Source organism: Macrobrachium rosenbergii, chromosome 22, assembly GCF_040412425.1.
Source record: "Macrobrachium rosenbergii isolate ZJJX-2024 chromosome 22, ASM4041242v1, whole genome shotgun sequence".
Lineage (NCBI taxonomy): Eukaryota > Metazoa > Arthropoda > Malacostraca > Decapoda > Palaemonidae > Macrobrachium > Macrobrachium rosenbergii.
The window spans coordinates 19,724,059-19,751,414 of NC_089762.1; the positions used below are offsets into that span (position 1 = coordinate 19,724,059).

A 27,356-nucleotide genomic window follows, 5' to 3' on the forward strand; every position below is an offset into this window, starting at 1 on the left:
CACGGTGATAAAAATTTCATATATATATATAATATATATATATATATATATATATATATATATATATATATATATATATATATATATATATATATATATATATATATATATATATATATATATATATATATATATATATATATATATATATATATATATACACACACACACACATACAGCAACCTCTATTATCTGGATGCAAATTATCCAAACATCACCATTATCCAGATGCTCTCCAATGGTTGGCAATACTGTACTGTGCAATCTAAGGAAATGCTGGTAACACTGCTTAAACTCATAACCAGACTGAAAGAGGGTTTAGGGTTGTAGGAAGCCAGGAACAGTTTCCAAGATGAGGGGCCGGGAGGCTTCGTGCCATGGGAGGGGAGCGGGAGTACGGCTATTTACAGGAAGATTCACCAAGAGAAAGGGCTGTTTTGGAAGGTGGGTGGCCAGAGAAGGAGTATTTTTAAAATGGGTAACAACATGGGACTGCATCTCTTTTATTATGAGATCAATTGTTTTACTAAGCTTTCTCTCTACATTTACTTCCCTGCAGAACAACTTTTTCTCCCAAAAGTTCTTGCTCACCTTCTCCCATCTGTGTCTATTACTAGCCCTCACATTCTCTCTCACTTTCTTCTTGACTACCTTCTCATTGTCATGTGTGTATATATAAAAGATCTCATTTATCATGCAACTGTATTCCAAGTAATCTTATATTATTTATGTTCATCCAACCCTTTTAATCCCTCAAGTATTTGTTTGGTCATAAGCACTATCACCCTAACATATACAGTATAACAATATAAATTTCTACCATATGTAATAGTCCTTTGAAGAAGTCTTGAAACTACAGACAAAAAAGAAACAGGACAGGATTTATACCTTCTTTTTCAATTTTCCTGTGGATATATATATATATATATATATATATATATATATATATATATTTATATATATATATATATATATATATATATATATATATATATAATATATATAATATATATATATATATATATATATATATATATATATATATATATATATATATATATATACAGTAGAACCCCGATCCTCGACATAATCGGATTTCGACATGAAATGTTGAGTAAATTTTCGTCGGAGCTCGAACAACAAACCGGAATCCGACCCGATGAATCATATGATGTTTGTAGAAAAAAGAGTTTCGGGCAGCTGCCGCTAGTTGGCATTGTTGGTGGCGTTCTTCCCATGCATATTTAAAAGCATTTAAAGCCCACACATGCTGCTGCTGCTGCTGCTGTTGTTTGGAGAAGTACACCTTGTACATGTATATATAATTTTTTTGGCTTTCTGCACTAAATTTTCATGCAATCATGGGTTCCAATATGTTAGGGAATCATAATATTTACTGAAAGATGTTTTACAGTGATTTTGTACAATATTCCAGTAGACTGTATGAAATTTACCATAAATACTAAATGTTTATGTAATTAGTACCGCAATACACCACCAGGGTGGCGCTGTGGTTTGTTTACATCTGCCACAAGCTGCCAAGTTCCCACGTAATTTAGGAAATTTTTCTTAATTTTATGATAACAGACATATAGTAATTTGGCTTATACATACTGTTTTATTAATTTAATGTGATAATCAGGCTTGTTTTTCAATGTTATCATTATTAAACCTTAAACGCCGAGCCTTTATTTACGAAAGTGTCTGCCGTATGCTGGCGGCGTTCGGGAGTTAGCGCCGAAGAGGAAAAAAACTTTTTTTCAAAAAATCACAGCACGCTTAGTTTTTAAGATTAAGAGTTCATTTTTAGCTCCTTTTTTTGACATTGCCTGAAGTTTAGTATGCAACCATCAGAAATTTAAAAAATATCATTATCATGTAAAAATATTGAAATATATGACCGCGAAAAAAAATTTCATATATAATTGTATACAAATCGTGCTGTGAGCAAAAAGGTTAAAGCTAATGAGTTATATTTTTTTCTTTGTATTGTACACTAAACTGCGATGATTTTGGTATATAATAAATTGTAAAACGATCAAAGCAACACAGAGAAAATATTATCACAAAATGATGCATGAATTCGTAACGAGCGGACGTAAAAAAAAGTTTTTTCAAAAATTCACCATAAATCGAAATATTGTGCTAGAGACTTCCAATTTGTTGCAAAATGAAGGTAATTGATTGAATATTACTAGACTGTAAATGTTTTAGCTTACAATTGCAGTTTTCGACCATTTCGGTTGAGTTAAAGTTGACTGAAGGTTGAATTTTTTCTATTTATCGTGATTTATATGAAAATATTTCAAAACTGATAGAAGCTACAACCATGAGTTATTTTTTGTTGCATTCTACATGAAATTGCACACATTTTCATATATAAAACTTTATGTAATGACTAATATAAAGCGGTGCAAACATTATGACAAAGTGACGAAAGAATTTTTGAGATGTTTGGCCGAGTTATCGTGCGCGGACATAAGGAAAATTTTTGTTTAAAAAATTCACCATAAATCGAAATATTGTGCTAGAGACTTCCAATTTGTTGCAAAATGAAGGTAAATGATTGAATATTACTAGAATGTAAGAGTTTTAGCTTACAATTGCGTTTTTCGACCATTTCGGTCGAGTCAAAGTTGACCGAAGGTTGAAATTTTGGCACTTATCGTGATTTATATGAAAATATTTCCAAACTGATAAAAGCTACAACCATGGGTTGTTTTTTGTTGTATTTTACATGAAATTGCACACATTTTCATATATAAAACTTTATGTAACGACTAATATAAAACGGTGCAAAAATTACGACAAAATGACGAAAGAATTTCTGAAACTTTCGGCCGAGTTACAGCACGGATGAAAGGAAAAAGTTTTTTTTAAAAATTCACCATAAATCGAAATATTGTGCTAGAGACTTCCAATTTGTTGCAAAATGAAGGTAAATGATTATATATTACTAGAAAGTAAGAGTTTTAGCTTACAATTGCGTTTTTCGACCATTTCAGTTGCGTCAAAGTTGACCGAAGGTTGAAATTTTTTGTAGTTGACGTACGGTACGTCGACTACAAAAAATTTCAACGGTACGTCCGCTCGTCACCCGACAGACAATTTTAGTCGACTTACGATACGTCCAGTCTGCGTTTAAGGGATGACAACAGTTTTCATGTGTACCCATTACAGTACATTCTGGTAGTGCCTATAGGGAACCTAGCCTAGCCAATGGAGCTCAGTCTATCATCGGTAATACGGCCGCATTGGTCATAGGCCAATTTTTTTATACAATATGCATTTAAAAATGTAAAAAGTGCTTCTGATACGGTAAGTTATTCAACTCTGAACTTATTTAATTGTAATTTGTGTAATGTTTTGTATAAAAAGGTAAGGTTGGGGTAATGACTGGTGGTCAGGAATTGATTAATCCATTTTCAGTTATTTCTTATGGGAGAAATTAACTCAGAATTCGACTAAATCGAATCTCGACGCTTCTTCTGGAACGAATTAGCGTCGAGGACCGGGGTTCTACTGTATATATATACAGTGCAGGCAGTCCCTGGGTTACGACGGGTCCGGCTTATGAAGTTCTGAGGTTATGACGCTTTTCAAATATATTCATCAGAAATTATTTCCTGGTTTACGACGTATGTTCCAGGGTTATGACGCTTATGATGCCGTTCCAACTGAAGAAATACGGCTTCAAAATAGCAGAATAATAAAAATTTAGAGGTTTTTTTTATGAAAAACTCAATAAAAATGCAGTTTACATCGTTTTCAATACACCCAAAACATTAAAAGTAAGGTTTTCTTGGGATTTTTACAATTTTCGACAATTTTTCAGCTTACAATGATTTTTGGCTTACGATGCAGTGTAGGAACGGAACCCCTGTCTGGAACTGGGGACTGCCTGAATATATACATATACATATATATATATATATATATACAGGCAGTCCCTGGTTATCGGCAGGGGTTCCGTTCTGAGGGTGTGATGATAACCGAAAATAGCTGCTAACCGAAAATCAGCGATTTTCAGCGCTTATCAGCGCCAAAAAGTGCAGATTTTCAGTTATCAGCACTTCTATTAGGTATGTATCGGCCCCAATACCCAATTATCGGCGCCGATAAGTGGAAATCGGCAATTTTCAGCGCAGAAAATTGCCGATTTTTGTTACTAGACAAGCCCCATAAAACCGGATCGCCGTTAACCAGGGACTGCCTGTGTGTGTATATATACAGTATACTGTATATATATATATATATATATATATATATATATATATATATATATATTATATATATATATATATATATATATTATATATATATATATATATATATATATATATATATATATATATATATATATATATATATATATGTATATATATATATATATATATATATATATATATATATATATATATATATATATATATATATATATATATATATATATATATATATATATATATATATATATATATATATATATATATATATATATATATATATATATATATATATATATATATATATATATATATATATATATATATATATATATATATATATATATATATATATATATATATATATATATATATATATATATATATATATATATATATATATATATATATAGGCCCCATGAATATAAAAAGGCACATAAAACACTATTTGAACATTGCAACCATATATTTCAAAGCACTTCCTTCTGTGCCCCTGTTCACTTGTAAAATATGGACAGATGAAATGTTACAGGAGTATACATACAAAGCATATGTAGGTGTGGCATTGAGTCTCCGATGGTATGCAGGTGACCGTTCTCAAGAAGGAGGGAAAATAAACAATTCCCTGGTGGTTTTTGGCCTCATTAACTCCTGTTTTGTGATTCGTCTGGTGGTCTTGTTTCCTGGAGCACCTGTTTGAGAAGAGGTTTAAGGATTAACCCGTTGATTTCATCCGCTTTCCAATGTCCTCCTGACAAGTTCATATTTTTGGTTTGATTGATAATAGCAGATTCCAGCATCTTTCTCTTGTACGGACAGCCATTTTTGAAAACCAGCTCCGCCCCGCTCCAATTTATGGAATGGCCTCTATCCCTGATATGTACAAAAATTCCTGAACTCTCCAAAGCATACCGTACCAACCTTTTGTGCTCTGTTAATCTTTGCGAGAGGGACCTGCCCGTCTCTCCCACCTAAATCTCATTACAGTTACTATACGAAATCTTGTAAACTCCAGCTTCTTCCCCTTTTTATTTAAGTATACGTTAATGAGCGAGCTCCCGATGGATTTGGGATAATGGAAGATAAAAGGATTGTTAGACCTGAATTGTTCTGTGGCTTTTTGGATGTTTTCCTCGTACGGAAGCTTTATTTTGTTGCTAAAATCTATTTGTCTGTTGTGAGTGGGACCTTTGTATTATATTTTATTCGCTTTGTTAATAGCCTTCTCGATAATATGGGGTGGGTAGAGCAGTTTCGTTAGGTGTTGGCGGATCGTGTTAAATTCTTTATCTAGGTACCAATTTGGACATATTCTAAGCCCCCTGAAGAATAAGTTGCACCCTACCATGATCTTTACGGAGACATCGTGGTAGCTTAAGAAATGAATATAGGAAACAGCGAAAGTTGGTTTCCTATATACTGTGAGGGCATATCTGTTCTGTTCTCTTATGATCAGTACATCTAGAAACAGGAATTTTTCTTCCTTTTCCCATTCTGTTTCGAATTTTATGGTCGGAACTAGCGAATTTAGTCTATTAAAAAATTTATTAAAGTCTCCCCAGCAAACCCCGCAATATGGTCTGGCTTAGATACGTAGATGATATTTTTACTTTCTGGGACAATGGCTGGGGAGACTTTGATGAATTTTGTAATAGACTAAATTCACTAGTTCCGACCATAAAATTCAAAACAGAATGGGAAAATGAAGGAAAATTGCCGTTCCTAGATGTACTGATCATAAGAGAACAGAACAGATATGCCTTCACAGTATATAGGAAACCCACTTTCGCTATTTCCTATATTCATTTCTTAAGCTACCACAATGTCTCCGTAAAGATCATGGTAGGGTGCAACTTATTCTTCAGGGGGCTTAGAATATGTTCAAATGGGTACCTAGATAAAGAATTTAACACGATCCACCAACACCTAATGCAACTGCTCTACCCACCCCACATTATCGAGAAGGCTATTAACACAGCGAATAAAATATACTACAAAGGTCCCACTCATAACAGACAAATAGATTTTAACAACAAAATAAAGCTTCCGCAATGAGGAAAACATCCAAAAGCCACAGAACAACTCAGGTCTAATAACTTTTATCTTCCATTATCCCAAATCCATCGGGAGCTCGCTTGTTAACATATACTTAAATAAGAAAGGGGAAGAAGCCAGAGTTTACAAGATTCCGTGTAGTAATTGTAATGAGATTTAGGTGGGAGAGACGGGCAGGTCCCTCTCGCAAAGATTAACAGAGCACAAAAGGTCGGTACGGTATGCTTTGGAGAGTTCAGGGATTTTTCTACATATCAGGGATAGAGGCCATTCCATAAATTGGAGCGGGGCGGAGCTGGTTTTCAAAAGTAGCTGTCCGTACAAGAGAAAGATGCTGGAATCTGCTATTATCAATCAAACCAACAATATGAACTTGTCAGGAGGACATTGGAAAGCGGATGAAATCGATGGGTTAATCCTTAAACCTCTTCTCAAACAGGTGCTCTAGGAAACCTGACCACCAGACGAATCGTAAAACAGGAGTTAATGAGGCCAAAAACCACCAGGGAATTGTTTATTTTCCCTCCTTCTTGGGAACGGTCACCTGCATACCATCGAAGACTCAATGCCACACCTACATATGCTTTGTATATATACTCCTGTAACATTTCATCTGTCCATATTTTACCAGTGAACAGGGGCACAGAAGGAAGTGCTCCAAAATGGTTGCAACGTTCAAATGCCTTCTATAATTCAAATAGTGTTTTATATATATATATATATATATATTCATATCACATTGTGGTATTACAGTATATATATATATATATATATATATATATATATATATATATATATATATATATATATATATATATATATATATATATATATATATATATATATATATCCATGTTATCAGAGAGAAAGAGAGATATGAGGTGTTAGAAGCTGATGGGGACAGAGTTGATAATGTGGACAACTAAGCAATGACTGCTTGTGGTTCATTCAAAATAAATATAGTAACAATACATAAAACCTTTTCTTTTGCAGCTTCGATGATGATATTTGGCTTAATAACATTATGCTGTTCTTCAGAAGGGACTAAAAAAGAATCCAAAGCACCCCGACCAGCAAAGAATCACGGGGTCATCAAAAAATCAAAGAAAAATCCAGTTTCAACTACCTACATCATCACCGATGACATACCACAAGCAGTAAAGGAGACCAAGCCACGAACTGTTTACTATAGCCCCCCCTTGTGCAATATGGACCAAAATTTAATCTTAAGTTCTAAGAGTCTAAATAATGGTGGCCCATATGGGACAACTAATACTCTCTATTGTTATAAGTAGACAGTTTTGTACTCATACATGCATTTTACTCACAAATGAGGATTCATTGTAAGTAAATCAATTTTTTAAGCAAGTTTTATCAAGTGTTTCCTTGTTAATATAAAAACACCTCTGTTTTTGCCTGTTTGTTACTACCTTGCACTGTATTCTATTTATGAATGTGTCCATGAATAAACAGAATGAGATTCAGATAACTCTCCACTTGCATGAATAACTGTGCAAAGAAGAAAACAATTAGAGCACAATGATTCCTTTTTATTCTGTGATGTTAATTAAAGTACTGTAAGATCTTACAGAAACTTTTCTTTGAAGCAAGCTGTTTTCATCAGTAATACAGTATATGCTGAATTTTAGTGGGCACTATTATTAATATTTAACATGGCTACTAAGCCATGCTTTTAGACTCTCCTGTAGAATATAATTTAATAATATTTCTGTTTGTAAATGATCAAAAAACAGTATTTTTATGGAAAAGTAAACTGGAAAATAATAACAAAAGTGTAGAAAATTGATAAAAAATTAAATCTAACAGAACACTCAAAAACTTCCAATCATTCTTTATCTACAAGGAGGAACTTATTTTTGTATGTGGCAAAGCATGTCAGTGTCAGTAATTTTGATTGTTACTAGGCCAGCTGTGGCTGCACAACAGAATGCTATAAAAAAGGCTGCCAGTAATATAAAACATGAGAGGAATGGAAAGAATGGGAATGCAAACATAAATTATTCTTTACATCAATCTACTGCAAGGCATAATTATACTCAGCAATTAACAATATTTACTTCAGAAATAATAACAATAGCTCACAAGTTAATTATAACCATGGGCACATGTGGATAAGCAATAATGAAGATTACAGTATGTAATTATTTGACGGTGCTGTAAAAGGATGAAATTCCTTTGTTCTGTCACACATGGAGGGTTCAGGCAATGAACAAAAGTGCGAGCTGAGATTTGTCCTACGTCACACACAATATAGGCATCCCTCTGAAAGACAGAGGTGTCGAATTAATTACAGGACTAGCATGACTTAAGGCCTAAACTATATACCATCGAGATATCCTAACTCACTGCAATATCACGCCCGAATGCTTAAAGATTGCTCGAAGTACTTGGGCGGGCACAGGACGGCACAGCCAGTTAAAAGATGCTTTACTAATCACTTTTCCTAATTTGGATATTAACTAAGCATGCAAACGGTGGGTGTCTTTGGAGTAGAAAAGTTTAATGGGGTCAAGGGAGAGAGAGAGACCACGAGGGAGTTGGGGAAGGTTTCTTGATAAAAGTAAAGGAAATACAGTAGATTATAATCAAAGGAAAATGGGCTGCCAAATTCCCATGTATGATTTAGACTTACCCTGGGTATCCAAAGTGATCATTCCGTTATGAATTGGGGTCCCAGCATTGGTGTCCATGTGGCATGAGGCAAATGGCGGCCTCTGTTAAGCAGAGCAGGAAAGTACTAGGTCCGCTTGAGATGGCTTCTAAACAGCAGAATAGCAAATCTCCTGGCCCATGCTTCTCTGACTTGGCCTGGGGTTGCCCCAGGGCAATTTTCACAAGATGGCAGTGGTTGTGCGTGTCGCTCCCGAACCTAAAAGCACAGAGATCTCGGCGGCAGAGAGATGGATAAAATTGAGAGAGAGATATGCTGGGTTGGATGCCTATGCACTCCATTTGCACTGGTTGGCCATCTTACATGGATTCGATCACCAGGTTAAGCCCAGTGGCCCGTTAGAAGATGCATTAATTAAAAAAATCCCTTCAGCTGTTTTTATTGACTTTCATTTCAGGAGCCTGTTTAGATGGTTAATTATTCCTTTGCAACTGACACATCCACAAAATTTCATTCCCCCTTTCAGAGACTCTGCGCTATCTTTATCTATGCAACAAAAATCTCAGGGATGAAAATAACACACCACTTCACCAGAATTAAGGTAAACATTGCTTAAAATTGCAGATGGGTGATCTTTTACATTAATCACTGACTCAGAGCTTCTGCTAGACATAATCAAAATGCATTACCTGTACATTGTTAGAAAAAAAAAAGGTTTTCATTAACAAAAGCATGAGCATTTAGCACAATCACGTAAGGAATAACTTAACAAATCAAGCAAGAGGGTGAACCCCCCAAAAAAAGTTACTTAAGCAGACTTTTCTGCAGGAATAATGGTAGCTGCTACTTTAATCCAGATGATCTTCCAACTAAAGCAACAGTTTAATAATGATGTGAAGATAGTAATCAAATGAAGAATGAATAACCCTTACTAAAGGGTACTCCCTACTCACAATATCACAATTGGCATTAGTTGTCTTGCCAAATGGAAGCAGCTCCAGTAATGAAAACAAACTGGAGAAGCTGGGAGCAGGGCACTCTAAAGTTTGTATTTAAGGTGCACAAAAGTAATTTTCCTATTTTGTATTTCCCCCAATAATTTAAAAAATTTTATTTTACTTGCATTTTATTGGTATTCAAGTAGGAGGTAACATATGCCACCTCAGTAATTTTGTCCAATTGTGAAAATCAAGTTGAAAGTAAGAACCTGTGGATGATACTACACAATATTATGCACTATAAAATAATAAATTTGTACTCTGATTCATGACCATAACTACCATGTCAACATGAGGGATGGTAGCGTGGGGGTGACCATGAGGTGAGGTAACAACAAATTTAAGACTCCAATACGCTGCAATTACTGCTATGGAGGAACAACTTTACACCAATGATTGCTATGTTCATATTTTATAATACAATAATAAAAAGACGATAATACATGCAATATAATTAAGTTAAAAATTAGATTTTGGAAAGTCACGATAAGAAATTATATACGGTAAACATGTGAACTTTCACACTAAGTGGACTATGAACTTTACATTTTATCGACCTTATGATGACATTCCATCCTCCATATAAAATTTCAGTTTCGGATGATGGTTTGTGCACCTGTACTGACATAAACAACCGAATTGAGAAAGAGCTGATTGCCAACATCATTTACTGTAACTATCGTGCACTTATTACAAGTTGGGCAAAAGCTGTCAACCTGTTAAAGCTTGCTGATTCTCAATGGTGACATCCATAAGTAATCTTATTGGTGATTTCCATAAGTAAAAATAAAATACATTTCTGTTCATCCTTCATGCAATTAAGATGATCTTATGAAAGAATACCACTTTATTAAAGCTGCAGGTTATAGCCAAGGCTGAATAAAACAAAAAACGGGCAGGCTGCAAAACGTTTTGAAATAGGCAAAAGCAATGTTCAAAACTGATAAAATCACACTTTTACTTCTTTTAAAATCAAGTAATCTGCATGTTTTAAACCCAATCTTGTTAATTTACAAAGAAAAGTATCTCGAATTATGTTTCATCTCACAACTAATGGCAATGAAGATGTCAGTAGTATTCAATCAGCTGAGATTTTGTAAAAGTAAACATTATTGATACCAAATGTAAGTGGCGTATGGGTGCATGTTTATACAGTACTGTATTCTGTAATATGATAACAATATGATAATAATACATGAAGTTTACAGTAATAATTGGATACAGTAAGCAAAACAAGTGTTATTTAAATCATCACTATGATAAGTATAGTTGCACTGTTTGACTTCTGCAAATGGATACTTTTCTTCATAAAATATTTCAGTTTTTAGAGCTTTTTGGTTTTTAGAATTACTGTATGGTTAAGAGATAATAAACCTGTACTTCTGTTTTAAATTTTTTCAACTGTGCATTATATGGTGGGCTTCTTTTAAAGTGTCTTGCAGGTACAATAGTAGACGGGGTGATAGGTACAGATGTAACTGTAGAAGCTTAAATCATAAAAAAATTATAATTTCCATCTGAAAGATGCATGTGAGATAAGGCCAGCTAGACAGAATTTTCTGTCCATGTGCAGGTGAACTATGGTTCCCTCAGATCTAAACTTTTTTTCTAGCTACTCAGCTCCCTACCATCTAAGTTGCGATATAAAATTATTGTTTTTTTTTGTTGAAACATATCTATTTCTTTACAAAACAAGTTTTCAATAGAACTCAATACTTTTGCATTACTGCCTACATCTCTTTCCAACTGTTATGTCACAACTGAACAGATGACAGAGAATGAGAAAATTTGCCACTGAAGGACTTGAGGAACCATATGCATACGCACCAACCTGCAGGAAGTGAGAAGTCTTTTTCTTTTCCTGAATGTTTGGAGTTGTTTGAGATTCACTCAAATGCAAGAAGGAACTATGTAAAAGTAAAGGGTTTGTACTGAGAAAAACTTTTATGCACATCAGGCAAGTGAGATGGAAAAAAATTACACTTAGTACAGTCATGTATGATATATATTAGCATATAAGAGCTAATGAGGAGACTGTATGAATGCTTAAGCTTTAGATAATTCTCAGGTCTGTAACTAAGGTAATCAGCGACATGAAAAGGTTGAATTCTTACTGAAGGTTACTTACCAGAGAAGAATCAAGACTATTTTTCAAGTGGGAACTCTTTTATGATTTCTGAACATTAGCACACTTAATCTTTATATTAGTGTAGGAAGTTATACATGAATAAAAAAATTTATTTAGCACACAACAGCATTTATCAGTGCAATATCAGTAACCTTCAATTACTCTGAGACTGCTAAAAGTCTGTAACTCACAAAAAAACTTCCCAGGCCACTTACCATATAATTCACATTTAGTTGTTTATTTTGTTTTCTGCAACTTCACTTACATGAAATACTTAAACACTGACAAAGAATGAAATCTTAAAATACATTCAATGAAGAATATTTATTTGTTTTACAGAAGAATTTATATTAACTTTCCTAAATATATACAAGTAGGCTTTGGTAGAGGTAACATACCAGTGTTAAAAGGTACATTTTGTTATCACATGTCCATTAACCAAACTGCAAGAGGTACAATTAGGAGAGATGCTTGATACACATACACCTGAGACAATTAAAACTTATAAAAACTGTTTAACATTAAAACTTCTCAAGATATTGTAATTACATAATCATTTAGTATCTAAATATTACTACAAGATATTTCTGAGCTCCGGACCTGTGTCAGCCGGTGAAATGTCCCTTAGAGCACACATTTCTAGGTATAAATATTGCTAAATATACCAGAGAAAAAAGCTAACAGGAATGCTGAGGTTACTACCCTCAGAGCGATCACCTATTACGTAACAGGTGTCGGTATAGAGCAGGGTGAGTGAATTTGTCCACTACCACAGGACCTAACTCTGTAGAATGTCCCAATGTCAAAACCCCCGGTACGAGAAGAGCCGTTCCAGCGGCAACTCACCCGGACCTGTACCTGACGACCTGAGCGCCATCTACCCTCATTCCATCTTAGCACGCGTTTCTGTGATCACGCTTTTGCTTGTGCTCTGTGTTCTTTTCGCTTAATTTGGAATACCATGTCTTCTGTCACTGAAATCACCGCCACACGTTAAGTACCCTCTTCTTGCGGGGTTTTAGTTGTATCGAGGCTGTATTTGGCCCTTAATTTAATAATTATTGGGTCAAATATCGGGCGTTCCTCTGCGTTCGCCCGGCCCCGCCATGATGACCTAGCGGTACGCCTCTATAGACCAGTTCAGTAGAGGTTCCGCTGGGTCATTTACATTAATGTTTTGTCTTACAATTGACATTACCCCTTCAGGAAGTTCATTTTGGGGAATTTTGTCTACATTGAGCGGGCCAGTGTGCTGGTATTAATACTGGTGTTAGTATCAATTCTTTAGGGAGCGCCCTCCCACGGTTTTATGCTTTTAACCCCTTCATAAAGAATTTTTTGGCTCTCGCTCGAGTAGATTTTGTTCCCCAAGCTAGTGCTATTTTACAGTCGGTTTTTCTGAATTGTGGTACAATGGATGACATGGATATTTATGGATTAATATTACCTTAGCTTGGCGTCAGGAGCAGCCATTTTGGTTGCCCACTTCCTGTTCGCTTCGCTCGGGTAGAACATACCCCTAGCACAAGCGTTTATTATTTTATATTTTTGAGTTGTTTATGTATTGATGTATTGTTGTTGGTTAAATTTTAGCAGTATATATTTGTGTTTTGTGGTACTAGCCTAACCCTCTCGTCTTAATCGGTGGGTTAGGCTACGTAGGTTAGCTTTGCTCACTGACTCTGCTCCCTTCTCTCCCGACTGTGTCGCTTGAGTTGTGGAAGGAGGTGTGGGCCGGTGAAGGGAGCGCCACGTTCGTTGTTCCATCCGCTGTTCCGTATGTTTTGGGTATGCTTGGGTTCTCTGTTAATCCTCCTCCCCTTCTAATGAAGGGAGAAAAGTGATTCGCAATGCATAGCCCTATGCCCTACATGTCGGTCTTCGGTTGGCCTTCTGAACGGAAATTTTCTCCCCGTCACAGTTCCCCCCCTACCTCCCCCTTCCTCCACTCTCTCCCTTTTTTCCCCTTATAGGCTTCGTCTTCAGGGAAAAGATGTGAGTTGGGTTGCAGTAATCCAATGTGCTTAGCCTAACCTCTTTTCGTAACTTCTGGCTAGTGTCTTCTTCCCCCTGCGGGGAGGCTCGTACACTTCAACACCCGGTAAGGGGTTGCGGTCAGTGTCTGGGGTTTCCCCACTCAGTCGACCTTGGTATCGTGACACAGCCATGTAGTTACTCCCCACCTTTCCCCTGTATAGCAGGTGATGTGTTATCCTCCCGTGTGTGGAGCGTCGTCCTCTCGGAGCCGTCACTCTCTGGGGGGGGGGACCTAGACGGGTCTCCAATCGGAGGTTATCCACCCTCCTGGTATCCGTTTTAACGTCACACACCTCGCTAGTGTTTCGTTTGTTCGCTTCCTCATTGGTTCGTGGAACTCCGGACACTTTCAGGGCCTACACAACCCTAGCTGACTCCGTTCCTCTGATCTTCGGTCCCCCCGTTACCGCTAGCGTTTTCCACTCCGGTGGTCTTTGGTTTTAGTAGGTTGGCTTTACTCACTTTTGTTCTCCTATGGACGTACGAGAACTGCTCTAATAGTGAACCACTCCGCCCCTACATCGTAACCAATGGCGGGGGTAGCGGGGTTTCCGGGGTCTCAGTACTGGAATGACATGTCCAGCATTAAAAAACTGCTATTCCATGTATTTAACCAGCGATTTTTCTGCCGGTCTCCGGCACTCATGGCAATTTATATTTAATTCTAAGTGTGCATGACCTTAGGTTAAGGTATATATCATTCACGTCGGATTATATCCGGCGTCCCTTAACTTACCCTGTCATGTTGCATGATTTTAGGTTAAGGTATATATTATTCCCGTCGGTTTAACTCCGGCGTTCCTTAACTTATTTGCCATGTATAATATATTTGTTTTGCTTCACCGGACTACTCCAGTAGGACTAATAATCTGCTAATTGCATGTCCTGTTATCTGCTTGAGCATAAGGCCCCTATCTCCGCCGGATTTACTTCGGCGTGCCTTCAGATAAGCATACTCATATACAGTTTATCCATACAGATGGTACGCTGCCAGGAGTTCGGGTGCACCGCAGTGCTGCACCAGCCCTGCGGCCATGTTGTCTGTCGCTCCCACTCCGGCTGCGCAGTCAGGGTGGGAGACTTGATCGTTTGGCACCCGGATGGATGTGAAGTGTGCTACGCTTTGTTTGAGCAGTTCCAGGACAAGTCGGTAAGCCTAAAGTTACGGCCTTTAGTTTACCTGGTTCCTTGACTTATTTGATAGTTTATAAGGTTCTTGTTATATCCCTTATATATATTTTAAGTCCTTGATGTGCAATTAGTTAGTCCTTATTATTTTCAGGCCAATCAAGCTTCTCGCAACGCTTCCTTGGCCACCTTAGGGGTTGGGTGGCTGGCTTTGGGAGGAACGTCCCGTTGGGGAGGCCATATGTTCTGTCGGAGGCCATTTGTAACCTCCTCTTCCCCAGGCGCCCGGTTTGCTGCGGCTGTCCCAGCAGAAGTGGCAGCCCCTTTGATCGAGCATATCCGGGAAGCGACGCAGCCCCCCCAGGATGTCAACATAGCAGCGGAAGTGTCAGCAGAAGTGGCGGCCATTAACTTGGACCTGGAGCCCATGAATGTGGAACCAGACCAGGAGGTAGGTAGGGAGGTAAGTGAGGCAGGGGGAGCGGACTCCCTTTTTAATTCCCCTTCATCCTCTGTATCTTCTTTTCAGGGTTTCCAGAAGTCTTCCTACCTTGGGGATAGGTCGACATCGACCATCCCCAAGGTAAAAAAAGTCACTAAAAGGTAAGGGATATAAGTCCTCTTCCTCCCGCAAGGCAACTCCCTTTCCCCCGGGGAAGTCACGGGCTTCTAGCCCGGCGGCTTCCGTTGCTAGTGACACTCCCTCTGTAAAGGGGTCAAGATCAAGGGCAGCCAAAGCCAGCCCCCCTCGTCAACCTGCTTCCAATTTCCAAGAATTGGCAAGCATGCTGCTTGATACAATCAACAAGCAGATGGACGAGAGGTGGAAGACAGTATTGGAAAAGCTGCAGAGCCAGGAGACCAAGATCTCCGGGCTCGTGCGCTCCGGTGGGTCAGCTCCGTCCTACACCATTCCGGACGCCTCCGCCCTTCCTCCTTTCGATAAGGGGAACCCTTGGCGCTTGGCTCTTCATGCTCCCCAGCATGAGGATACATTAACCATTGAAGGCCTAAGGACGTGCAGACTTCAGGAGCTGGAGTTCTTTCCTCCAGGCCTGCTTCCTCCCTACCAAGGCTTCGCTAGATTGACAGAGGAAGCGTGGGTGAGAACAGATAAGGTCCCTAAGGAGACAGTCATCTTTCCTAGGGATCAGGCTCAATCGGCTCTGCTTCGCACCCTTGCGGAGTGGGAAGCAGAAAACACAAAGTTGACCCCCTTCAAAGGAAATTTTACTATGTTTTCTTTGGGGGATAGGATCGCAACTCCTTGCATGTCGAAAGTGGCTCAGGCAACTGTTCAGGCATGCATGGAGGGTAAGTCGATGCCGCAGCTCCGGGAGACCGATCCCACCTCTTTGGTCCTCCCCAGTGACTCTGAATTCTGGAACGATGTCCCGTCCACCTTTACGGCGGGCAAGCTGGACCCAGACTGTGCGTCCATTCTCTTCAGTGAGCAGCTTCCCAAAATTCCGGAGGCTCTCCTGAAACCGGAGTTCGACGCTAGGTGTTGGCTGAGCCGTGCAATGAACTCCTTGTGCATGGCAGAGGCGACAGCTGTGCTGTATTCAGATGAACCCTTTTTCCAGGTCTTAACTAAATCTCTGCTGGCGGGATTCCAAGCAGACCTGTTTGATTTTACAGTGGCAAGGATGAACTGTGGCAAACATATTTTTGCGGACGCCACTAATAGGCACGAGCCTAATAAACTGATGAAAAGCTCGATTTGGGGGGCTAATTTATTCCCCGAGGACGAGGTGAATAATGTCCTGGCGGAAGCAACCAGGGCTAACCAGAGCCTCCGCTCCCGGTAGGGTATTCCCGCCAAACGCAAAATCTCCGAGTCCTCCAGTTCCCATAGCAGGTCGGGGAAAAGATATAAGAAGTTTAGGAGGCCACAAACCCCAACTGTAGTCCAGGCTGTACCGGTCTCTCTGGTCGGTCAGCCTTCCACCTCAAAGACCCAACCCCAACAGTTTGTGCTGGTGCAGCCGGCACAGCATTCCCTTGCCTCCCCACCTTTGTGACGTCTCCGGCGTACAACCCAGCCTATGAAAGCCATGGTTCCTTTCGTGGCTTCAATAAAAACGCAAGGGGAAGCAGAGCAAGGGCTGCCTTCATAGGCAAGGCTGCATTGTGGTCTCTCTCTCGGGGAAGAGGCGGCCGGGGCAGAGGAAGTAAACCTTCCCCTTCCCAATGAGAAGATTCAGGTAGGCGGGAGGCTTTACCTGTTTCGGAATCAGTGGACCTTCAGCCCGTGGGCCCACAGTATAGTCTCCAAGGGACTGGGATGGAGTTGGGTCAAGGACCCACCACCTCGGGTCAGGTTCCATCAACCCCCTTCACAAGCCCTGCGGGACTTCGCGAAGGAACTACTCCAAAAACGGGCCATAAAGAAAGTGAGGCACCTGAAATTCCAAGGCAGACTGTTCAGCGTCCCCAAAAAAGGCTCCGCTCAACAAAGAGTAATCTTGGATCTGTCTCGTCTCAACCTTTACATACAATGCGACAAATTTCGCATGCTTACAATCTCTCAGGTACGGACTCTACTTCCTCGTGGAGCCGTCACCACGTCTATAGATCTTTCAGACGCATACTATCACGTCCCGATTGCGAGAAACTTCTCTCCTTACCTAGGATTCAGACTGGGAAGGCAAGCTTATGCATTCAGAGTCATGCCATTCGGGCTCAACACAGCGCCCCGAATATTCACCAAGCTGGCAGAGACAGTAGTACAGCAGTTACGGTCCTGGGGGATCATGCTAGCCGCATACCTAGACGACTGGATAATCTGGGCATCCACCGTCGGGGAATGCCGGAGAGCTACAGCCATAGTGATCGAGTTTCTGGAGTCCCTAGGCTTTCAGATAAACAGGGAGAAATCCCGTCTAACTCTGGAGGCTCGGTTTCAGTGGCTAGGTATCCAGTGGGACCTAGACTCACACAGACTGTCTCTTCTGCCAGCCAAAAGGAGAGAGATAGCCAAGGCCACCAGGCAGTTCCTCAAGTGCAGGAAAGCTTCCGCAGGACTCAGGAGAGGATCCTGGGTTCTCTTCAGTTCACATCTGTCACAGATCTGCTGCTGAAGGCAAAACTGAAAGACATAAAACAGTGTGGCGGAGGCGAGCCAATATCAAACTCAGGGACAAGGTGTCTCTAGTCCCTCCAGTTTTGAGAAAAAGACTCGGCCGTGGTCAACAGTCAAGGGTCTGTCAAAATCGGTGCCCCTTCAATTTCCTCCTCCATCACTAGTAATCCACGCAGACGCTTCATTAAGCGGCTGGGGAGGATATTCTCAATACGAAAAAGTACAAGGAACATGGTCCACAATGTTCCACCAGTTCCATATCAACATCCTGGAAGCAATGGCAGTGTTTCTGACTCTGAAAAGGCTTCGCCCTCCCAAACAGATCCATATCAGACTGGTTTTGGACAGTGCAGTGGTGGTACACTATATAAACAGGGGAGGCTCCAAGTCGAGTCGTATCAATCAAGTGTTGATAGCCATCTTCTCTCTGGCGGAAAAGCACAAATGGCACCTATCAGCCACTCATCTTGCAAGGGTCCGGAATGTCATTGCGGACTCTCTGTCCAGGTCAACTCCGCTGGAGTCGGAGTGGTCTCTGGACAGAGCCTCGTTCGATTGGATTTGCCTTCAGGTTCCAGGTCTCCAGGTAGACTTGTTTGCCACGGAGAGCAACCACAAACTCCCTTGTTATGTGGCCCCCAACCTGGACCCTCAAGCTCATGCCACAGATGCAATGACATTAGACTGGAACAAGTGGCAAGAGGATTTACCTGTTCCCTCCGGTAAACCTGCTGCTGAAAGTGCTGCACAAACTCAGCTCTTTCAAGGGGCAGGTGGCTCTGGTAGCTCCCCATTGGCCGAAGAGCAACTGGTACCCTCTTCTGCTGGAGCTGAAATTCAAGTGTCATCTGTTACCCAGACCCAAACTGACACAAGCAGTACAAACGCGGACTGTGTCAGCTTCCTCAAGAATTCTGAATGCCCTGGCTTTGTGGACTATGAAATTCACCGCTCAGAGAGGGGCGGATATAGACCCAGTTAACACTCTGTTCTTGGAATCAGATAAAAGAGAATCTACTCTCAGGCAGTACGATTCAGCAGTTAAAAAACTGGCATCTTTCCTTAAACATTCTGAAGCTCAGGTTATGACCACGAATTTGGCAATCTCTTTCTTTAGGTCATTGTTTGAAAAAGGTCTAGCTGCAGCTACAATTACCACAGCTAAGTCAACCTTGAAGAAAGTGTTTTTGCATGGCTTTAACATTGACCTAACAGACTCATACTTTTCATCAATTCCAAAGGCATGTGCTCGTCTGAGACCAGCAACCCGTCCTCACACGGTTTCTTGGTTTCTTAACGATGTTTTGAAACTAGCATCAGAAACTGATAATGATAACTGTTCATATTTGAGTCTGTTAAGGAAGACGTTGTTCCTAATTAGCTTAGCTTCAGGTGCTAGGATATCGGAACTGTCTGCTCTCTCTAGAGGTGTTAATCATGTAGATTTCCTCCCGTCAGGAGAAGTTCTTCTTTCCCCAGTCCAAAGTTTCCTAGCAAAGAATGAAGACCCTCAGGATAGGTGGTCTCCTTGGAAGGTTGTTCCTCTTCCACAGGATCCACCCTTGTGCCCAGTCACTACACTGAGGGCTTACTTAAGGAGAACTTCTCAGGTTTTGTCTGGTCCTCTTTTTATCCGGGAAAAAGGTGGGACACTTTCCTTAAAAGCTATCAGACAACAGATTTTATATTTCATTAAACAAGCTAACCCAGATTCAGTACCGAAGGTACATGATATCTGGGCAGTGGCAACCTCCACAAACTATTTCCACAATATGAATTTTGATGATCTGAAAAAGTATACGGGTTGGAAATCTCCATCAGTGTTTCAGCGCCACTATCTTAAATCACTGGAAGCTCTGAAGTTCCCTACAGTGGCTGCAGGGAGTATTATCCCTCCCTCCTAGTTAGTCTTTCTCCCATTCCCCTCCCGCCTGCCTGCCTCATTTGCTTTCCCTGCCATCTTCTCCTGGGCCACGCATGCTTCACATCCTGGCCCTAGTTTATGTATATATAATTGTACCTGTTTTGCGGTGTTAGGTTTAAGTGGAATTGTAAATTTTCTTTATGTTAGTCTTAAGTTTGAGTACCGTTAATTGTCTATGTTTCATGGTTCTTTTAAGTTTTAATATCATCTGTTCAGAACCTTGTTTTGTCCACGATGATTCTTAGTCTTAAGATTTATGTTTAACTTATATTTCTCTACTGCTGAGATAATTAAATTAGGCTTAAGTAACGGTACCTTTATTTATCTCTACCTTTTATTTGTCACTTATAATCCTTCACCGTGCTTGGTATGATTCTCTGATACAATGTCACCGGCTGACACAGGTCCGGAGCTCAGAAAAGGGATTTTGACAAAGGAAAAATCTATTTCTGAGGGAGGACCTGTGTCAACCGTGACCTCCCAGGTTATTCAATTTCCCCCTAGTAGGCATACCAAGCTGGTTAGGTGGGTGCTAACCTGGAATGAGGGTAGGTGGCGCTCAGGTCGTCAGGTACAGGTCCGGGTGAGTTGCCGCTGGAATGGCTCTTCTCGTACTGGGGGTTTTGACATTGGGACATTCTACACAGTTAGGTCCTGTGGTAGTGGACAAATTCACTCACCCTGCTCTATACCGACACCTGTTACATAATAGGTGATCGCTCTGAGGGTAGTAACCTCAGCATTCCTGTTGGCTTTTTTCTCTGGTATATTTAGCAATATTTATACCTAGAAATGTGTACTCTAAGGGACATTTCACCGGGTGACACAGGTCCTCCCTCAGGCATAGATTTTTCCTTTGTCAAAATCCCTTTTTAGTTAGTAAGTTTTTAAACTGTTATTTAGATGAACATACCTGATGACTAACTCTTCCCAGTTAGTTGCATCATGACAATCCCTGCAGATGATCATCATCATGGATACGTACACAGTGCAGCAAATACTTCTTTGGAGCAAATCTGTGAAGAAGTAATTTAGTTATGGACGCTACACTTAAAACTTCATGATATTTGAGATGGAAGAACTCCCCAACCCGAAACAAAATTTTACACATCATAAATTAACTAAATACCAAGAATTACAGGACCCTTTGAGAATTGGCCTGCACTGTTCAGTGTCTTTAATGGAAGGACCCTTCTTTTATGGCAACACAAACACTGAATAGTCCGGCATATTTTCTACACATACTTTTCTTTCCTTACTGCTAATATGTGATTTAGCACTAACATGGGAACGAGGCTAAACTCATCTGATGGCGGTAAGTTTCACTCATGAACCCTTAGCTTGTTATAGACTTCTCTTTTTCCATTCCCTTCTCTAATGTTTGAGGTCTGGATTCTCATGTTTCCTCTTTGGAACACCTTTGGCTTTTACCTCCTCTAAATAATCTTCTATACAAAAACCAGTCAACCAGCATCCCTGATACTGTATCAAAAAATGCATTAAGAGTAACATCAAAGAGTTTTTATCATAATAAGAACATATAACAAAAAAGCCTGTTTCTACTAAAAAATATTATGCATCAGTAATAATTTTTAAAATATTTCTCATTTAATCAAGAGATTTATAGTTAATGTGGCATTTAAGAACAATAATAATATGAAACAGCACACATGAAGAACTCTCCTGGAATACTAAAGGATGTGCTTTTCAAATTTCATGTAAGTCATTTTAAAATGTTGATATTAATGAAGCTGTATCATCATTACAAGAGAATCAAACAGCATAAAAATGTATGAGACATACATGGGATATATGCCCAATTTTTATTCATATTAGTGAAAAAGCATCATAACATGTTGGAATAAAAAAAAAATTGAAGCCAGTTTTAAAAACGAAAGCTTCTGTAACTCTGAATATCAATCAAGAAATGTATAATCTTGATCCATTTATCCCAAAATAAATATGTAAAATGTCAGGATATTATGAAAGAAAGTTTGTTTAATGTGGGGACACCTGTATGAGAAGAACTAGATTTGTTAATGGAGCACTGACCTTTGTCATAACTGAGATTAAAGCATGTCCATCACTTTCCAGGTGCTAATATTTTTTTTATAGTGTAGCTGCTGTTTGTCCTCAAAGGAGTTAAACTCTCATGGTCCCCCCAGGGATCCATTAGACAGACCAAACAATTACAAAGTATTCGATTATAGTTGGTCTAGGTCAGAATAGTGCTTGTTCGTTCTCTCTTTTGTGTTGTGCATGATTATTTTATTACAAGTTAATATCCTTTAATAAAATGATAATTTCCATGATAAAATTAATTATTTGGATACTTACTTACTGTTAAAGTTAGCTTTATCTTCGTGCTGTTTGGTGTGCTTGGCATTTAAAAAAAATATAAATTTTCATAATAAAATCAATTATTTGGATACTTACCGACTGTTAAAGTTAGCCTTATATTCCGCGCCAACAGGCGAGCTGGCATTCAAACAAAAGAAGAAAATTGCTTGGCTGACCCGGAAGACTGTCTAGTTCGCCTGTTCTCCACCAGGTGTGTTTGAATGTTTTAGCGCCAGTCAGAATTCTCCTTGACAGCCCACTAAGTGTGGGGAGGCTGGGTGGGGTCTACTTTAACAGTACAGGGTAGTTAAGTATCCAAATAACAAATTTTATCATGAAAATTTATATTATTTGGGATGAATCTTACCTACTGTTAAAGTAAGCCGATTCCCACATTGAGAAAAAGGGCTCTAGGACAATTTGGTACCAGACAATTCGGTGCCAGACAATTCGGTACTAGGACAGTTTGGTACCAGACAATTCGGTACCGGACAGTTTGGTACCACTAATAACACTAAAAAGATAAAGACAAACACACAATGTACAGGCAGTCCCCGGTTAATGGCGGGCTCGGTTAATGGCGATCCGGTTTTATGGCGTTTGTCTAGCGACGAAAATCGGCAATTTTCAGCACCAAAAATCGCCGATTTCCGCTTATTGGTGCCGATAATTGGGTATTGGCACCAATACATACCTAATAGAGGCGCCGATAACCAAAAATCGGCACTTTTCGGCGCCGATAAGCCCGAAAATCGCTGATTTTCGGTTTTAATCACACCCGCAGAATGGAACCCCCACCGATAACCAAGGACTGCCTGTATACAAATTGTTTAATTATAATGCTTAGAAAATTTAAACTGCTATCAAAATTCATGTTTAATAAAATTAAATAAATTTGCAAAATGAATTTTTGCACTTATTATTTAACACAATACTTCTTTGTCTTCAGCCTTTACCATCTCTATATGGGGTCACTGTTCCGTGTAAGCCTTCTCCATCTTCTATCTTGCGTATCCTGTTCTCTTAACTCTTTCTCCCGTATGTCATTTGCTACGTTATCTTTCTATCTAAAATCTTGGCCTTCCCCTCCTCCTCCTCCCAACCACCTCCATGTCCATGACCCCTTCTACACACGATTCTCCTCACTCTGCATAACATAACCAAACCACTGCAATCTTCTTTACTGAATCTTCTTTGACACTTCTACCACTTTTACTGTCCCTCTAATGCAATTGTTCCTGATCCTATCCTTTCTCGTGACTCCACACATCCATCTCAACATCCTCATCTCTGCCACTTCCAGCTTCCTTTCTTGAGCCTTCTTTATTGACCACGTCTCAGCCCCATACACCATTGCTGGTCTAACTACACTTTTATAAAACCTTCCTTTTACTCTTGCACTAATCCTCTTGTCGCACAATATTCTGATGATCTCCTCCAATTCATCCAAGCACACTATCCTGTGGTTTGTTTCTGAGTCCATACCACCATCATCCATCACACAGGACCCAAGGTACTTGAAAGTGGTAACCCTCTTGATGTCATCTAAATGTAATTTAACTGCACCCTGTTTTCCTTCCCCTCCCATCCACAGATATTCTGTCTTAGCTCTGCTTATCCTTAAACCTCAATCCTCAAGTGCTTGTCTCCACAACTCCAGTTTTATCTCCACCCCTTCTCTAGTCAGGTACACCAAAACAACACCATCAGCAAACATCACACTCCACGGGACTTCTTCTCTGACATCTTATGTAATAACATACATCACAAGGTCAAAGATGTAGGGACTGAGAGTTGAATCTTGATGTACACTAAACTTTTCTGTTGTTCCCACAGTGCCCCTTGCCTGAGTGGTAACCTCTGCATACATATCCTGGACTACTTTAACATACTTTGCTGAAACACTCTTCTCTCTCATACATCACACTTCTTGCCTAGTTACCCTATCATATGCCTTCTCCAGATCAATAAATACTAGATGTAGCCCTCACTGTCTTTCTTCATGTTTTTCCATTGCTCACCTTAGTGCAAAAATTGCATCTACTGTACCCTTTCCCCGCATAAACCCGAATTGTTCTTCACTTATTGTTGTTTCATTCCTTATTCTTTTCTCTATAATTTGTTCATATATCTTCATAATATGAGATATCAATTTTATCTCTATAATTTGTGCAGTCTCGTATATCACCCTTTCCCTTATATATTGGGACCATAATACTATTTCTCCAGCTGTCTGGCATTTTTTCTTGGTGGTAGATCTTTGAAAAGAGGTCCCAGAGTATATCAACCCCTTCCCCTCCCAAGCATTTCAACACCTCAACTAGTATTCCATTTTTCATTTTGTCAAGTGCTCTCTTCACTTCTCTGGCGATATCTGGAACTGCTCTTACTCGTGGGTTCCCCTCTTCTCTTATTCTGGGGTTCTCTTCTTTTAATGGCTTCTCAAAATGTTCCTTCCATCTTGCTCTTATACATTCTTCCCTTGATGACAAAACTCTTCCATTTCAGTCCTTGATCTGCTTGATGTGCGTCAGATCTTTAACTGCTCTATCTCTTCTTTTTGCTATGTTGTAGATCATTTTCTGACCCTATGATGTTTCTACTTTCTCATACATCTCATTTATTCCTTCTGCCTTTACCCTTGCCACAGCCCTTTTTGCTTCCTTATTTGCGATTTTCCATTACTGAACACAATACTAAAATAAAAAATCTTAAAACTTGCAGCATTTCAAAATGTTCATCTTTATGAAGTCAAGCTTTGCAAGAGTGATTTTCACAACGCCAATATATTTTTGAACCACCAGCATTTTCTTTATGTTTATTGTAAACGTAGTTTTCGCTATCGACCGATTTCTTCACTTTCTCAAATTTACCAACTTGCAAATGGCCATTCCATAGCACATGGGCTGATAACTGATATTAAAATTCAGTTAAAAAAATAATTGACCACAGTAACAATGCTATAATTTAAAATAAGATGAAAATATACAAATGAATGGGTCACCACCACTTGACTTAGAATAATCATTTCATACCTCATTTCTTAAGGGTCTTCAGCCCCTAGCTGCAACCTCCTGTTTCTTTTACTATACAGTACCTCTGTCCATATTCTTTTTCTTCCATCTGACTTTCCACCCTCTAAAAATTAATTTCTAGTGCAACTGCGAGGTTTCCCTTCTGTTACATCTTTAAAACCTTACTATCAATTTACCTTTCAGCGATGAACGACATGACAGGTCTCAGCGCTTGGCCTTTGGCCTAAATTCTACATTGTCCAGTACCGAATTGTCCGGACGCCAAGAAAAAGGATGGTGGGTAGTGCAGCTTGACAAATTCTGCTCAGCCAAGCAAGCTAAGAGCTTCTTGTATGAAACCCAAAACATTCTTACTTGATCTGGAATCCTTCCTGGATAATACTGCCGTGGATTTCATTCAGGGTGCAAGGCTCTCATGTGTGTGCAGCCAAGAGCAGCTTTGTGAAGAAAACCACTTTGTCTTCAGCCAGAATGAATAGAAGCGGCGTGGTGAGACTCCTGTGCCTGGGTCCGAAAGCTCAAAAAATGACAGTCAACTACAGATAAACACCTATGATACAACGGTACGCTCCTGTACAACAAATGTCCCTTCTTGCTCCCCAGAAAACCAACACCTGGGATTAAAATAAAGAGCCTAAGAGATTGCTCTGTCTTTCCGTTCAGAAAAAGACTTTACCCACTACTACTTGAGGGCTAAGGGCTTTATAATTTTTTAATGCAATTTCTACATCTTTAAGATAATGAGCAGCAAAAACTGAATTGCACTTCCATTGTGCGGCATTAATTATGTCCTCAAGAGACAAATTCTTTAAAAACTAAGCCATAGCGACTGCTCTTATGCTATGGATATTTACCTTAAATAAAGGTAAGAGATCTGGATTTAGTTTTTCATGTGCTAGTCTTATTAAATGCTTAACAAAAAAAAAAAAAAGACATCATATTCTTAGATAAAGGAGTGTTAGGTTTTCCAACCCAACAAAATAAATGGTTAACTCCACCTAACAGGCTTTCACCTATCTATATAAATTTTAATAGCTCTAACAGCACAGAGCAAAGCCACTTCTTCATTCCAAGCCAAAGAGGTTAAATTTGGAATCCTTACTGTTCTCAGTAGTAGCTTAGCCTTAACATAATTCTTAGCCCTGAACAAAGGCACAAATGATCAAATGGTATCTCCTTTACAAAAGCCTACCTTATTGGAGAATGCTTGTAAATCACTCACTCTTTTTGCTGTCGCTAGGCTACCAAAAAAAGTGTCTTCATGGTCAGAAACTTTAAAGAAGCAGATTTCAAAGGCTCAAACGGATATGCAGATAAAAATCTTAACTACGTCCAAGTTCCATGAAAGAGATTGACACTGAACTTGGGGACTTCAATCTCAAATGATCTCAACACCTCTTTAAGGTCTGGATCATACAAAATATACAACTGCACATGATACAGAACTGAGGAAAGCATGGATCTATATCTTAGAATAGCAGCTACAGAAACATTCTTACTATATCTAAGATACCGAAAGAACCTGATGTTCTCTACAGAGGTACAGTGCTGGAAATCCCTCTAGAATGACACCAGGAGCAGTACACAAACCATTGCCTTTGATACAAAGCCAAGGTTGTTGCTGATCTCAATTTAAGGATAGATTTTTGAGGTACTTTAGAAAACCCCCTCACTCAGAGGAGACAATCAAGAGTCTCTAAGCGGTTAAGTGTAGCATGCGGGTCTTTGGTGGAACCGCAAGGAACTTGGTTGTCTAAGTAGATCCTTC

General features: G+C 39.4%; 2 protein-coding genes across 9 annotated transcripts in view; one reads left to right on the top strand and one right to left on the bottom strand.

The window, feature by feature from the left end:
* The window catches only part of LOC136850613 (uncharacterized), a 48,640-nt gene extending 40,948 nt beyond the window's left edge, over positions 1-7,692 (top strand). Inside the window, exon 4 of one of the 2 annotated variants that reach the window (XM_067124303.1) lies at positions 7,275-7,692. In XM_067124303.1, coding sequence (XP_066980404.1) covers positions 7,275-7,576 — 302 coding nt within the window. In that variant the 3' untranslated portion in view covers positions 7,577-7,692. The remainder of the gene's footprint in view (positions 1-7,274) is intronic. The other variant, XM_067124304.1, reaches the window with a different exon arrangement.
* Positions 1-27,356, bottom strand: part of LOC136850611 (GDP-D-glucose phosphorylase 1-like) — a 243,843-nt gene that overhangs the window by 133,020 nt on the left and 83,467 nt on the right. For 6 of the 7 annotated variants that reach the window (XM_067124295.1, XM_067124294.1, XM_067124293.1 and 3 more), the window contains exon 8: positions 21,127-21,229. In XM_067124295.1, the coding sequence (XP_066980396.1) occupies positions 21,127-21,188 (62 nt within the window). In that variant the 5' untranslated portion in view covers positions 21,189-21,229. Of the gene's footprint in view, positions 1-12,348; positions 12,757-20,911; positions 21,230-27,356 lie in introns of those variants that run through there. The other variant, XR_010856667.1, reaches the window with a different exon arrangement.